The sequence below is a fragment of the Nansenia antarctica genome (genome assembly GCF_963989245.1).
Source record: "Nansenia antarctica genome assembly, chromosome: 8".
NCBI lineage: Eukaryota > Metazoa > Chordata > Actinopteri > Argentiniformes > Microstomatidae > Nansenia > Nansenia antarctica.
This window is the reverse complement of record NC_137678.1, coordinates 56888309-56900808: the sequence shown is the minus strand read 5'-3', so window position 1 is coordinate 56900808 and position 12500 is coordinate 56888309. Positions and strand designations below refer to the sequence as shown.

The 12500-nt window shown below is 46.1% G+C and overlaps 1 protein-coding gene across 1 annotated transcript in view; it reads left to right on the top strand.

Annotated features, from left to right (window-relative positions):
• nav3 (neuron navigator 3) overlaps positions 1 to 12500 on the top strand; it is a gene marked incomplete at both ends in the record, with an annotated part of 108884 nt that overhangs the window by 93906 nt on the left and 2478 nt on the right. The window contains 10 exon segments of the mRNA XM_080538546.1: positions 1574 to 1751; positions 2791 to 2888; positions 3249 to 3335; positions 4125 to 4293; positions 6554 to 6789; positions 7373 to 7527; positions 8261 to 8332; positions 9785 to 9981; positions 10409 to 10527; positions 11135 to 11338. Coding sequence (XP_080394672.1) covers positions 1574 to 1751; positions 2791 to 2888; positions 3249 to 3335; positions 4125 to 4293; positions 6554 to 6789; positions 7373 to 7527; positions 8261 to 8332; positions 9785 to 9981; positions 10409 to 10527; positions 11135 to 11338 — 1515 coding nt within the window.

Sequence of the window (12500 nt, the reverse complement as noted above, 5' to 3'; positions counted from 1 at the left end):
CACACAGACTCCCAGACACACACACACACACACACACACACAGACTCCCAGACACACACACACACACACACACACGCACACACACAGACTCCCAGAGGGATGGCCACTGTGACCGTACACATAAACAGGATGTGTGTTTGTGTTTGTTGTTAGTTTCTGCCATCAGTCTTGTGCCGTCTCTCTCTAGCCAAATTGCCAGAATGCAGTCCGGTAACAGGAGTTCTGAGTCTGGAAACAGACTTTTCCCAGAGAGCTGTTATTCCCCAAGAAACATTCCTCTCTCATTCCTTTGTACCGACCTCTGTTCCTTTCCCTCCTCTGGGATGATGAGCCTCGTCAGAGCCCATGTCAAACCTGCCAGACAGTTCCCCTCTCAGACTCTCAGCACTCAGTCTAAATGTTCTAGTCTCTAGGTCCCTTTATAACCTCATTGCTAGTCACTGCTAGCCTCTACCCCCTGATCCCACTCATCCCACTGTGTAGAAATGGCCTCTTTTGCTCTGGCTGATAAGATCCCCCATCCTCAATCTTCTTCAGTCTCCCTCACTCTCCACAGCGATGGGGACAGGTGGAGAGGCATGTTTTTTTTCCCCAGGAGGCCGTGGGGCTGTGACGCTAGCAGGCTACAGAGCTAGCAGGCTAACGCAGGGTGTTCAGAGGATTGTTCTGGATGATGACGACGCTGCGTTCGGTCGGCTGAAAGGTCGACCTCCCAGAGGCACCGTGGCTGGCAGACTTATTCACCATTAGCGTTGGCTAAATGTCAGAGCTACACACCGAGTACAGCCGTCTGGGTAGGCCACTAATTACGCAGGCAGCCAGAGAGACTAGAGAGACGGTCATTTAACATGGAAGACAGTAATGAGGCCAAGGCAATCTCGCTAGCTGTTGTTGATGAACCCAGACGAACACGGCGGAGTCGGGAAGCGATCGAACCAACGGTGTCGTTGAGAAGTTCGGCTGCAAAGATCAGACGGGGGGGGGGACAGTTGTCGGCTGCTGGCGTAGATTCGTGATTAAACGGCAAACTCCCGGAGAACTCGGTACTCTCTCCTCAGATCCGCAGGTTTATCTGGGCTTAGACGTGTGAACGCCCCGGCACAGAGAGCTCTGGGAGCATAGAAGGGCTTCTTACAGCTCAGAGTGAAAGTAATACTGATCCAAAATAACAACAAAGGCCTGCCTGAGTGTAAGGGAATGACCGTATTTTCCTAATCTTCTTACCGCTCAGTAGAATGAAGCTTTGATTTTTTTGCTGTTCAGGGGTTTTTGGAGTCCTTTTTTTGGGTCCTGGCTGTGAGAGGCTGTGAGAGGTTTGTTGGGTGTAATTCCTCCATCCTGGATCAGAACAGAGCCATGCTGTCTGTCGGTTAGAAGACGAATGATAGTGACATTGTAAGAATTTCCCCTGATGTTTGTTTGTTTGTGTGTTTGTGTGTGTGTTTGTGTGTTTGTTTGTTTGTGTGTGTGTGTGTTTGTTTGTTTGTTTGTGTGTGTGTTTGTGTGTTTGTTTGTTTGTTTGTGTGTGTGTTTGTGTGTTTGTTTGTTTGTGTGTTGGTTTCTCGTCGTGCAGAACGAGATCGAGCTGCTCAAAGCGGAGAACGACCGCCTCAAGACGGGGACGCCCACCGCCACCCCCGCCAAGACGGCCCGCCCCCCCTCGGAGACCTCCAGCACCTCCTCCTCCTCCTCGCGCCAGTCGCTGGGGCTGTCGCTCAACAACCTCAACATCACCGACACCATCATGTCAGGTGAGCCGCGGGGTCGTAGCGTGACGTTAGAATTATAAGGTTCTACATTTTTGGTCAAAATTGAGTTTTTTACATAATCTGATCCATTAGGTGTTTATTAATGCCTGTGTGGTGTTATTTTTAAACTGTTGACATTTTTTAGTTAGTTAATTAATAAAATACAAAGGTTCCATCTCACAAAACATAATGGAATGTACAAACATTGACGCTCAATATCTCTGAACTGCCCTAAACGGAGATAGAACCTTATCATTCTAAGCTCACGATAGGTCGTACGGTGACTCGTCATTAAAAGCTCAGTCAGTCAGGTGCTCGCTGTCTTCAGGGTACTGGGAGGGAGGGTGTCAGAGAAGGGACTGGTTCCCTATGGAAAGTGACCACAAAGTGACCTGGGGGGTATTCCATCAACATCACTAAAGGAAAATCCAGGCTTATTTCTCTTAAGTCTCACGAGACACACACACACACACACACTCCTCTCTTCTCCTATTTGGTTTGTGTCTAGTTGAGCAGTGCGGTGGGGTTCGGTCTCCTCGCTCGTCCTCTGATTAAAGTAGAAAGTGCGCTGCGCTCTCTCTCTCTCTCCCTCTCTCTCTCCGAGGACTTTGGTCCGTTTAATTGATGGAGGGATGAGTGGAGAGCAGCGGAGTGTGGGAAGACGAGTGGCAGGGGGCTGTTATCACCCCTGCGCAGAGCCTGCGTGCCAGCCAGCTATCTGAATACAAAGTATCCCCCCCCCCCCCCCCCTGCCCTTACAACTCCAAAATGGAGTCAGCTCAGTGTAAATAAAGAGGGAAAGAACTGACATGTTTGGAATTAATATCACAAGTTCCCGGCAGCTTGACGATTCAACCCGACAACCGTGTCTCTGCAAACAGCGGTGGGACCAAATACTTATTAACGTTGCTGCTATATTACATTGAGATTCTGTGGCACCGCTATTCATGATTATTATTATTTTAATATGCTTTTATTACACTGTTCTTTTTTTCATGAGTTGAGTTTCCTCCCTTGAGAGAGAGTTGTGTTTGTGCTGCAGATATCCTGCTGGACGACGGCTACGAAGGGAACCTGCGCAGAGAGGGCCGGAGCGTCCGCATCGTGGTCAGCATCAACAGCGGCTCCAACAAGACCAAGGTAACTAGATGTGGACTCTTAGAAATAATGAAAATATGACATATCATCACTCCCCTCCCTTCCCCCACCCCTCCCCTACTGTCTCGTGCCCCCCCCCCCCCTTCTTGTAATCATTGATTGTATGTGTTCTATTGTAAAGTGCTTTGAGTTGCATTTCATGTACGAAAGGCGCTATATAAATAAAGCTTTACTTACTTACTTACTTACTATAATGCCAGTGAGCTATTGGTCACACACCAAATATTTTCATCTTACGCTGTCTTTAAAGTGACACGTGTATTAACTATAGCATAACTAGAAGATTATTTCTTACTGAACGGTGTTTTTCCTTATTCCCTCATTCCTATTGGCCGTCCTCAGAGCCAGCAGTACCTGATCGGCTCCATCGGCGTGAGCGGGAAGACCAAGTGGGATGTCCTGGACGGTGTCATCAGACGCTTATTCAAGGTAAAAACTGGTTTCCTTCCTGCTTATCACATAGTTAATCACATTAGTGATAACCAGCAATATTCTAGATGCTTGTTTTAGATTTAGATTTAGATTTTAGATTGTAATGGATGTTTAGTGTGAGACCTTATATTAGCTACCTTAACTGTACATAGCTCATAACTGTATATCTAACTATCGTACTTGCCATACTATACCTATCACTATCATGTCTTTTTTTTTATGTCATGTTCTTAATATCACTATTTGCACTTCTGGTTAGATGCTAAACCGCATTTCGTCATCTCGAGTTTTTTTTACATAATCTGACCCATTAGGTGTTTATTAATGCCTGTGTGGTGTTATTTTTAAAATGTTGACATTTTTGAGTTAGTAATTAATAAAATACAAAGGTTCCATCTCACAAAACATAATGGAATGTAAAAACTTTGACGCTCAATATCTCTGAACCACCCTAAACGGAGATAGAACCTTCTCATTCTAAACGGAGATAGAACCTTCTCATTCTAAACGGAGATAGAACCTTCTCATTCTAAACGGAGATAGAACCTTCTCATTCTAAACGGAGATAGAACCTTCTCATTCTAAACGGAGATAGAACCTTATCATTCTAAACGGAGATAGAACCTTCTCATTCTAAACGGAGATAGAACCTTATCATTCTAAACGGAGATAGAACCTTATCATTCTAAACGGAGATAGAACCTTCTCATTCTAAGCTCACGATCTGGTACATACTGTACATGACTAATGAGTCTAATCTAAGTCTGGGTGTTTCCCCTCTGTCAGGAGTACGTGTTCCGGCTGGACCCCATGACCAGCCTGGGGCTGAACTCCGACAGCATCGTGTGCTACAGGATGGGGGAGGTGGTGCGGGCCCACGCCTCCGAGGTGCCTGAGCTGCTGCCCTGTGGGTACCTGGTGGGGGACAACAACATCATCACTGTCAACCTCAAAGGTACAACAGCATCATCACTGTCAACCTCAAAGGTACAACAGCATCATCACTGTGAACCTCAAAGGTACAGCAACATCATCACTGTGAACCTCAAAGGTACTGGGATGTGCACACACACACACAGTCACACACAGTCACACACAGTCACACACAGTCACACACAGTCACACACAGTCACACAACGTCACACAACGTCACACTACGTCACACAACGTCACACAACGTCACACAAAGTCACACACAGTCACACACGTAAAGCAGCCTTGAGAACTCTCCAGCCTAACGGCCTTAGGCAGCAGGAGCCTATCTCTTGCTGCTTGATGTACAAGTACACCCCCTGGACATGACGCTGGTATGTCACAGGGTCTTACTCCCAATCCAACCCGTAATGCTGAGTGCCAAGCAGGGAGGCATCAGGTACCATTTTTACAGTCTTTGGTACGACTCGGCCCGGGGATCGAGCTGGTCACATGTGAGAGATGACAAAGTCCATTAAAGTAATACAGGCCATTTGTCTACTTGTTTCAAAGTGAGGAAAAAAAAGCCTCTAGTTCTACAGATATATCCTGGAACTATTTCAGAATACAGTTGGAGAAAGGAAGCAAGACCATTTACAAAATGAATAACATGAGCTTGATTTTCTAATCACAACAGCAAAAGATATGATAATATTACCTTTGGCATTACTTCTTTGATTGGATTTCCTTTATTTACCATTAATCCTGAATGCTGTACCCCTGTAGCGCTAACAGCTGTTTCCCATAGTCAGTACTGCATATTCACACTGGCTGTTAGTAGTGAAGTGTACGCCCGAGGGTGCCAGCCAGCTCTCTGTTATGCCAACTGTTCATTTGTTTTCACAGGGGCGAATGAAGTTCCCATCCACATAATATTGTAGGTTACTGCCGCCATTTAAGTCCAATTGGATGGAAATAACACATTGTGACTGGTTGGTTGTAGCCGTGTCTGCCCTGAGTAAAAGCCTGACTGTCACATTGCGTATTCAATAGAGGCAAGAGCATATCGTACAACACCTTCTTGTTTTTTGTATGATTAGGTTCCTTGATGGGAATTCGCTAGCACCATGTGTACACTTTGTAACAAACACGTTTGTGAGGTAGAACTTGAGGTGGCCTCATGAAGGTGATTGACTCTGCAGGGCTGATGAGATGTGTTATTGTTCAGAGGTAATTAATTGTGTTTTTGGAGTACTGCATTCTGGTGTTCTGCACTGCAGTGAGGACGATAATCACTCACATTTTAGTGGACAAACGGCAATGAGCTACACAACCTCAGAGGCCGTTACGTGTTCAACTCAAAAGCCTCAAAGCCCACTGACCTTTTGTCCCTGGTGACCTTTTGACCTGTGACCTGTTTGTCCCGATGATTCTTTTATTTTTTTCTGAGTGGGGCAGTCCCACTCATATTTTTCATTTCATTGGACAGATATAGTGAAGATAGACAGGAAAGTAAGGAGAAGAAGGGAGAGAGGGCATGTCAGCAGGGCACGGGCGGGATTCAAACCCATGCCAACATGGGCATAATGTGTGCACTGTAGACCATGGTGCTAGACCACTGGACCACCCCAGGCCACCCAGATGATTCTTAACATGAAAAATGTTAACAATAATCCCACCCCTACTGTTCCCATTTCTAATGAGCTATATGTGCAATTAGCACACTAGTGCAGATATGATTTAGATATGTACAGTATATATTATATAGGAGATACTGGTGAATAAATTCTGCTTGAGAATGAATTCTTCCATTCAGTTTATCATCTACCAGTTGTGCACGGCAACGATGAATCAGTCCTTAGCGTAGTGCAGTAGTATATTTGGACTCATCTGGTTTCATCTCTTTCATGTGTCATAATGTGAAACTGTGTTTCCTTGTCTTTGTACGGTACTTGTACTCTCGTGACGTTAGAATTATAAGGTTCTATCTCCATTTTTGTCAAAATGTGCCTGTGTGGTGTTATTTTTTTAAATGTTGACATTTTTGAGTTAGTAATTCATAAAATACAAAGGTTCCATCTCACAAAACATAATGGAATGTAAAAACGTTGACGCTCAATATCTCTGAACTACCCTAAACGGAGATAGAACCTTATCATTCTAAACGGAGATAGAACCTTATCATTCTAAACGGAGATAGAACCTTATCATTCTAAACGGAGATAGAACCTCGTCATTCAAAGCTCACGCTCTGTCAACGGCAATTCAATTGAGTCTGAACCTGAGTCTCCCGTCCTCCGCAGGCGTGAAGGAGAACAGCATCGACAGCCTGGTGTTCGACACGCTCATCCCCAAGCCCATCATCCAGCGGTACCTCAACCTGCTCATGGAGCACCGGCGCATCATCCTGTCAGGGCCCAGCGGCACGGGGAAGTCCTTCCTGGCCAGCAAGCTGGCGGAGTTCATCGTCACCAAGTCGGGTCGAGAGGTCACCGAGCACAACGTGGCCAGCTTCAACGTTGACCAGAAATCGAGCAAGGTAAGACGTTACCTCAGCCAAAAGTTATTTCAAGAAAAATGGAAGAAGTGTCGTATAACTACTCTACTCCCATATCAAGGACAGCAGGCTTCTAGTGTGTGATGGGCCAGTAGTCCTTAACACTAGAGCAGACGTGCCTTTTTGACCGACTATAAGAGCTGTCTACAATGCTCAAGCTGCTATTTACACACGACCACTAGTTGGTAAATTAGCCTGCTTCCTACACAGAAAAACGGCAAAATATCTTTATATTAGCTTATCCTGATGTGATTTTTGAAAAAGTAAGGATACTGGGTGGTAGAACGCACATATCTAGGAAAAGTCATGAAAGGAGGGTCCTGACATTTGATTGAGTGCAAAGATATAACCTTTTTCTTTACTCTAAGTGTTAAGTGTTAATTAAGCACTGTCAGTTAAGACAAGAGCAATCCATTTCATACACAACGTGCCCCCTTACCCACTATAAAGTACCATCCTCACAAAAGTGAATTCCGAACGTCATCGTGACACTGTGTTATCCTGTGACTATGACAACGTCATGTGACTCACGGGGGTCGTGCGGTGCGTTTGTTGTTTGGTTCAGGACCTCCGTCAGTACCTGTCGAGCCTGGCGGAGCAGTGCAACTCGGAGGAGAGCGAGACGGAGCTGCCCACCGTGGTCATCCTGGACAACCTCCACCACATCGGCTCCCTCAGCGACATCTTCAACGGGTTCCTCAACTGCAAGTACCATAAATGGTGAGTCAGTCTGGCGGTCTCAGTCAAACAGTCGTCTCAGTCTGGCTGTCTCAGTCAAACCGTCGTCTCTGAAGAGACGGTGACAGTCATTGTTGTGAGACCGACTGAAATATCGCAAGTACCGTATTTTCCGGATTATAAATCGCACTGGACTATAAATCGCATTTATTTAGAAATGTATTTCACAAAATCCAAGACCAAGAACAGACATTTAATCTGGAAAAGCAAGTTATTCAACTACACAATAGCACACAGAACAACAGGCTGAATAGGCTAAATTAACATAACAAGCCACATTAACAGTTATTCAGCTACACAATAGCATAAAGAACATACCTGGGAGGCTGAATAGGCTAAATTAACATAACAAGCCAGCGAGTCCAACAAGCAAGTTACCAGTAAACAAGTTCACCAAGCTCCCGTTAATGTTTCAGTTAATTCTTCAGTGGTACAGGAGCAGCATATAGTTGTGACAAGCCCAGAGCGCCCTCTCGCGGCTGTAGACGGCAATGTAAAACTATGAAAAAAAGCGCTACTTATAGTCCGGAAAATACGGTAGCTGTGACATTTCATGAGGTAACGGTGCTGTGGAAAATGAATAACTGTGAAAACGGATTCTAAAGCAACGATCATGGTCTCGACCGTTCGTCGAAAGGAATGCAATTCTTCAAAGATGTAACTGCTTTGCCCTCTGGGTGATTGAGTTCATTGTGTCTTGTTGTCTCTTCTCCAGCCCGTATGTCATTGGAACCATGAACCAGGGGGTGTCGTCCTCTCCCAACCTTGAACTTCACCACAACTTCAGGTATGTGTTTACATATATGTGTATGTGTATATGTTGTATGTGTATTTCAGGTATGTGTCTGTATGTGTTTACGTCTTCACAACACTCACACTTGGTGCTCACGGACGTCTTTGAAACACCTTATCTGTCCGTCAACGCTCCGTAGATATGACAGATTACAACCAGCAAGGAATCAGTTCTCCTCCAGGGAGGACAGTAATTAACCTGGATAAGTAGCTTTGCTAATTGAACCTGATCAAATTATAACACGTACATCAAACGTCATGTTTTATTTGTCATGTCTGACAAGATAATGACGTGTAGAATATGGAAACTGGCAGTGTTTACTTCAGGTTGTCGTTCACCTCAGACAGAACTTGTCAAAAGTCATTCAATTAAATGGGAAAGTGTGTCCAAACTTTTGACTGGTGCTGTATAGAAATAAGATTTATTCACTCTGACAGCGAACACTCATTTATTAGGCTACAATTCTCAATTCTTCATTGTGACAGTGGAGTCTGCAGGAAATCACCATACAGGAAACGCAGTAATGAGTCTCATTATGCCAGCGTGAAATGCCAGGCAGGGCAGATGGCTCACAACCTCTCATACTGGCACTGTTAATGATGGGATGTTATGACAATACATAATGAACCGTGCGTCCGCACCAGGAAGTCTCTTTATTATGATAATCTCTATGAGGTCAGAGGTCACGTAGGTGTTATAACTAAGCACTGTATCATTCCATCATGGCTGCTCCAGACCGGCTGGTATCTGACCTGTTGTCTGTTGCCATTCTTCTTGTCTGTTGCCGCACCTCCTTTGGCCGTCACTCTTTCCAGTTTGCTGCCCCCTACTGACTGGAATGAGTTGCGAAAGACACTAAAACTCAACACCTTCATCTTGTTACCCTCTTTTAAAAACTCACTACTAGATATAGTCTCTGATCACTGCACCTGCTTTTAAAATGACCTCCCCCTGGTCCCTGCTGTCTTATATACTGTATTTATATATATATATATATATATATTGTGATGTTGTATTTGTTAGGATGTTTTTTAAATGGACTTTTGTTGTTTATTGTACTTATGTTTTATCAGTGGCGAGCGGTGCATTTCACATGGCTCTAGAAACTATACATCAGACAGAAACGCAGTATAACCGGGCGGTGCCATTTTTATTATAGCGGCACCTTGTCTGGGTGTATTCAATTCATTGCATGAAAACGAAAGCGTCAGTTATTTCCCGAACTTTGCTTATCGGTCTGTCGATCTCGATAGGAGAACCGTATCGAGTCCATTCAATGCTGGTTATCTTCCTCATGTTCCCACCACTGTGTTTTATATTGTATATACGGTGTTGTGTTGTACAGACTTGTCTCTGTTCGGCCCTCTTGGCCAAATGAGAGTTGGTTCTCACTTCTCAGTTGACCTGATCTGGTTAAATAAAGGTTCCATTCTTTCCTCCGTCCAGATGGGTGTTGTGCGCCAACCACACGGAGCCGGTGAAGGGCTTCCTGGGTCGGTTCCTCCGGCGGAAGCTGATCCAGACGGAGCTGGACAGGAACACGCGCAGCAACGACCTCATCAGGATCATCGACTGGATCCCCAAGACCTGGCAGCACCTCAACAGCTTCCTGGAGACGCACAGCTCCTCTGATGTCACCATCGGTCAGTCAGCCCCGCAGTCCTGTCTCACACACACACACACACATGCACGCAAGCACACACACATGCAGACACACGCACACATGCAGACACGCACACACACATGCACACACACACACATGCAGACACGCGCACACATCCGCACATGCACACACACACACACACGCACACACACACACACACACACACACACACACACACACATGCATGCAAGCACACACACACATGCAGACACGCGCACACATCCGCACACGCACACATCTGCACGCGCACACACACACACAACAACTTCCCCATTTGTTCCGATCATAACTTTCAAATACTTTCAATTTGATTTCACTGTCAAGTAATTGGTAGCAATTAGCAGGTCCAGTTGACCGTCTCCAGTCCTCATGTCCTGTGTTGTTGTGTTGTGTTCTTCTTCCCGCAGGTCCCAGGCTGTTCCTGTCCTGCCCCATGGACGGGGAGGGCTCGCGGGTCTGGTTCACCGACCTGTGGAACTACTCCCTGGTGCCCTACCTGCTGGAGGCCGTGAGGGAGGGGCTCCAGGTGGGTCACACGGAGGTCAAAGGGCACTGAGCAGGACACTGAGCTGTGTAGGACCACAAAGAGGGAGTTTATACAGAGTGAACTGGTCCATGGGTTGTTGTTTTTTCCATTCTGGTGAATCAGTAGTACACAGTCCAGCTAGCGCTCCATGTGTCCAGATGCTCCGGCTGCTCTGTTATTACTGTCTGTTATTACTGTCTGTTATTACTGTCTGTATCACGTCAACCGTTCGTGACGTTAGAATTATAAGATTCTATCTCAAAATTGCGTTTTTTACATAATCTGATCCATTAGGTGTTTATTAATGCCTGTGTGGTGTTATTTTTAAAATGTTGACATTTTTGAGTTAGTAATTAATAAAATACAAAGGTTCCATCTCACAAAACATAATGGAATGTAAAAACGTTGACGCTCAATATCTCTGAACTGCCCTAGACGGAGATAGAACCTTATCATTCTAAACGGAGATAGAACCTTATCATTCTAAACGGAGATAGAACCTTATCATTCTAAACGGAGATAGAACCTTATCATTCTAAGCTCACGCGTTATAGTTTCCCTCCCTCTCCTAACGTACCTCTCGTCGTCGTCGTCCCCCCCCCTACAGCTGTACGGTAAGAGGGCAGCGTGGGAGGACCCGTCCAAGTGGGTGAACGACACCTACCCCTGGAACTCCGCCTCCCTGCAGCACGAAGGCCAGTCCCTGTTGCAGCTGCGGCCGGAGGACGTGGGCTACGACGGCTACAGCTCCTCCAAGGAGGGCGCCTCCTCCAAGCAGGTGTCCCAGAGCGACACGGAGGGAGACCCCCTGGTTTGTTAGTTTTTTTGTTTGTTTGTTTATTTGGATCCACCATTAGATACAGCAAATATGCACTAGCTATTCTTCCTGGGGTCCTCATACCAATTTTTCATCTTAAACACTTAAATACAGACAATACACTTCCATAACATTCATACATACATACATAAGCTCTATTATTTACATTTACATTTTTAGTTGAAGACAACTTAATAACGAAATAAAGAAAAAGAATATAGAAAAAAAAGTGGAGAGACAAAAACATAACTCTCCTTACCCTTGGGATCACAAGATCACAAGCTCAATTCACCATTGAGAAACACTTCATTGATGTAAACAGATACATCTTTGATTTTTACGAGAAGGAAAAATCGTGTAGAGCGACACGGAGGGAGACCCGCTGGTGAGGAGAAAGACACAGAACCCAATGTACCAATGTGGGGCGGCTGTGGCACAGGAGGTAGAGGCTGTGTCTGTGGCGCAGGAGGTAGAGGCTGTGTCTCAGGAGGTAGAGGCTGTGTCTCAGGAGGTAGAGGCTGTGTCTCAGGAGGTAGAGGCTGTGTCTCAGGAGGTAGAGGCTGTGTCTCAGGAGGTAGAGGCCGTGTCTCAGGAGGTAGAGGCTGTGTCTCAGGAGGTAGAGGCTGTGTCTCAGGGGGTAGAGGCTGTGTCTCAGGAGGTAGAGGCTGTGTCTCAGGAGGTAGAGGCTGTGTCTCAGGAGGTAGAGGCCGTGTCTCAGGAGGGAGAGGCTGTGTCTCAGGAGGTAGAGGCTGTGTCTCAGGAGGTAGAGGCTGTGTCTCAGGAGGTAGAGGCTGTGTCTCAGGAGGTAGAGGCTGTGGCGCAGGAGGTAGAGGCTGTGTCTCAGGAGGTAGAGGCTGTGTCTCAGGAGGTAGAGGCTGTGTCTCAGGAGGTAGAGGCTGTGTCTCAGGAGGTAGAGGCTGTGTCTGTGTCTCAGGAGGTAGAGGCTGTGTCTCAGGAGGTAGAGGCTGTGTCTCAGGAGGTAGAGGCTGTGTCTCAGGAGGTAGAGGCTGTGTCTCAGGAGGTAGAGGCTGTGTCTCAGGAGGTAGAGGCTGTGTCTCAGGAGGTAGAGGCTGTGTCTCAGGAGGTAGAGGCCGTGTCTCAGGAGGTAGAGGCCGTGTCTCAGGAGGTAGAGGCTGTGTCTCAGGAGGTAGAGGCT